Raw genomic sequence first — 2,314 nt, forward strand, 5'->3', positions numbered from 1 at the left:
TAAATATAATCCTTTTAAATTAAAAAAAAATATATATATATATTTTTGCTTATAATCATTATTAAGTGACGCGGCTAATGAATTAAGAGTATCGACTGATAACGCGAGCATGCATATACATACACACATAACCACACAGCACCTCAGCGAATCGATTACAACTACTACTACTTATAAACCCTTCTAATCACCGACCCTTGCGCCTAGCACTCTAATCTACAGTTGATTTCACCGTTGGATACAGCTGATCTTGGCAAAACAGCGTAGCGCCTCCAACGCCGCCGCGCCTTCAGACACTTCGGCAATATTGCAATTCAGCAAAAACAAAAGTAACAGCGTAAAAAAGGTGCGGTCAATGCACTGCCGCTGACGATTATGAAAACTAAATTGTTGCATAAAAATATTAACCGTTAATTTGTTGTAATAATTCAATTAATTGCAAAGTTTCTGACGCTAGCGAGCCGCCCGAGCACAGTGCTGAGTCCAAGCGTTTTTCATATAAAAACACCGCGGAATTGAGGTGATAGCACAGTTCGCACTGAGTTGCATCCAAGAGCAATATGAAGCTACTGAAGACATTCGGTTTGTTGGTTTTAATAGTTAGCGCTGCCAGCGCTGGCCATAAGCATGGCAATTACGGCAGCAGCAGTACACAAGTGTCGCGCAATATTAGGCCAACCGACTGGCTGTCGGTGCAGGAGTTGCAATCTTTGCCTTCAGCGGAGGATATAAGCTTACAACAGTTGGAGAACATGTCGGTGCAAGAAGGAGAGCATTTGATTGGGAAAATTTGTAAGTAGTTGGAAACGCTAGTAGTCATAAGAATTCATACATGCATTACTTTGCAGACCATCTGTTCAGAATAAATCACAATTTGAGCCCAAGCTATGTGCCCAGTGCCAGCAATGTGCCCGTGGTTTTCGTGAGACCTAATGGACAGAGCGTGGAGACCAACCTCAACGAACTGGTTGCGAAAGCCAAGCAACTGCCCAACTTTGGCAGCGAGGAGGTGACCTTCTTCATTACCGGACTACCACAGACCAGTCCGGCTGTCACTAAGGCCAACCAGAAGCTGGTGCAAGCTTACATGCAACGCTACTACGGACAACAGCAACCAGTGAATGCCAACAACCAGGATTATGATTCTAATGAGCGTCAGCCAGCCACTTCCAGCGAAGAGGACTACAGTGAATCATGGAAGCAGCAGAAATCGAACAGAGGCAATCTTGTCGTAGGTTCTCCACTCGTAGAAACCAGAGCTTCGCCTAAAAAGTTTTCTTCCTTCTCCATAGATCATCAAATTGGGCGCTGTCTTGACAAACATGAAACGCTATGTTTTCCTCGATGTCGAACAAACCGGCCAAATGATCGGCAAGACCCTCGTCCAACTCACCGATGAGGCTGATGTGCCACAGGAGATCATCCATATAATTGGTCAAGGTATTGGCGCGCAGGTCGCCGGTGCTGCTGGTCGTCAATACAAGCGCTGGACTGGTCATCAATTGCGTCGCATTACTGCTTTGGACCCCGCCAAGATCTTCGCCAGCAACAAGAATGTGTTGAGCGGTTTGGCGCGTGGTGATGCCGATTTCGTCGATGCCATACATAGCAGCACCTGCGGTATGGGCACACGCCAACGTGTCGGTGATGTTGATTTCTATGTCGATGGTCCAGCCTCTACTGTGCCAGGTGCTGACAATGTCGTCGAGGCAGCTATGCGCGCTACACGCTACTACGCCGAGTCGGTGCGCCCCGGAAATGAGCACAACTTCGCTGCTGTCCCAGCTAGTTCGAAGCAGCAGTATGAGAGCAATGAGGGTTATGGCAAACGCGCTTACATGGGTATTGCTGCCCAGTACGATTTGAAAGGTGATTATGTGCTCAATGTGAATGCAAAGAGTCCTTTCGGCAGGAGCGCTCCCGCTCAGAAACAAGGCTCATATCATGGTTTGCATCAGGCATGGCGCAGCGACAAGAGGAACAGTGAAAACTAAGACGCTTGACGACACTGGCTGGTTGAGAAATATCTGTGACCTTTAGTAACCTCAAAATTTTTGTACTTTTATATAAGCTTTCAAAAATGAAATGGAATTAAAAAAAATTACAAAATGTGTTTATAATGTTATTTAGGACTGGAGATGTGACTTCGCATACCTAAAATGTTTCGGATTTAGCTACTCAATCGATTAGTTGATACTTAGTCAGCACATTATCTCTTGTAGAACTACTAGAGTTATGAAGCTGATATCTTGATGCTTAGGATTTCAATTACTTTAGAGACACACATTTTCGATAGAAATGATCGGTACTTAGT

The 2,314-nt window shown here is 45.1% G+C and overlaps 1 protein-coding gene across 1 annotated transcript; it reads left to right on the top strand.

Moving 5' to 3' along the window:
* The first annotated feature begins 542 nt into the window (after positions 1-542).
* LOC108974589 (vitellogenin-1-like) lies at positions 543-2,103 on the top strand. Its single transcript, XM_018942508.1, has 3 exons — positions 543-792; positions 849-1,231; positions 1,293-2,103. Exons 1-3 carry the CDS (start codon positions 561-563, stop codon positions 1,992-1,994), a joined length of 1,317 nt encoding a protein of 438 aa, XP_018798053.1. The 5' UTR covers positions 543-560; the 3' UTR covers positions 1,995-2,103.
* The last annotated feature ends 211 nt before the right edge of the window (positions 2,104-2,314 follow it).

This window comes from Bactrocera latifrons, unplaced genomic scaffold, assembly GCF_001853355.1.
Source record: "Bactrocera latifrons isolate USDA-ARS-PBARC rearing strain unplaced genomic scaffold, ASM185335v1 scaffold_57, whole genome shotgun sequence".
Lineage (NCBI taxonomy): Eukaryota > Metazoa > Arthropoda > Insecta > Diptera > Tephritidae > Bactrocera > Bactrocera latifrons.

Excerpts from the sequence above, each read along its gene's own strand:
- LOC108974589 (XM_018942508.1), top strand. The coding sequence starts at position 561 with ATGAAGCTACTGAAGACATTCGGTTTGTTGGTTTTAATAGTTAGCGCT. Across the intron at positions 793-848 it reads GCATTTGATTGGGAAAATTT|ACCATCTGTTCAGAATAAAT; the intron begins GTAAGTAGTTGG and ends ATTACTTTGCAG. Across the intron at positions 1,232-1,292 it reads CGAACAGAGGCAATCTTGTC|ATCATCAAATTGGGCGCTGT; the intron begins GTAGGTTCTCCA and ends CCTTCTCCATAG.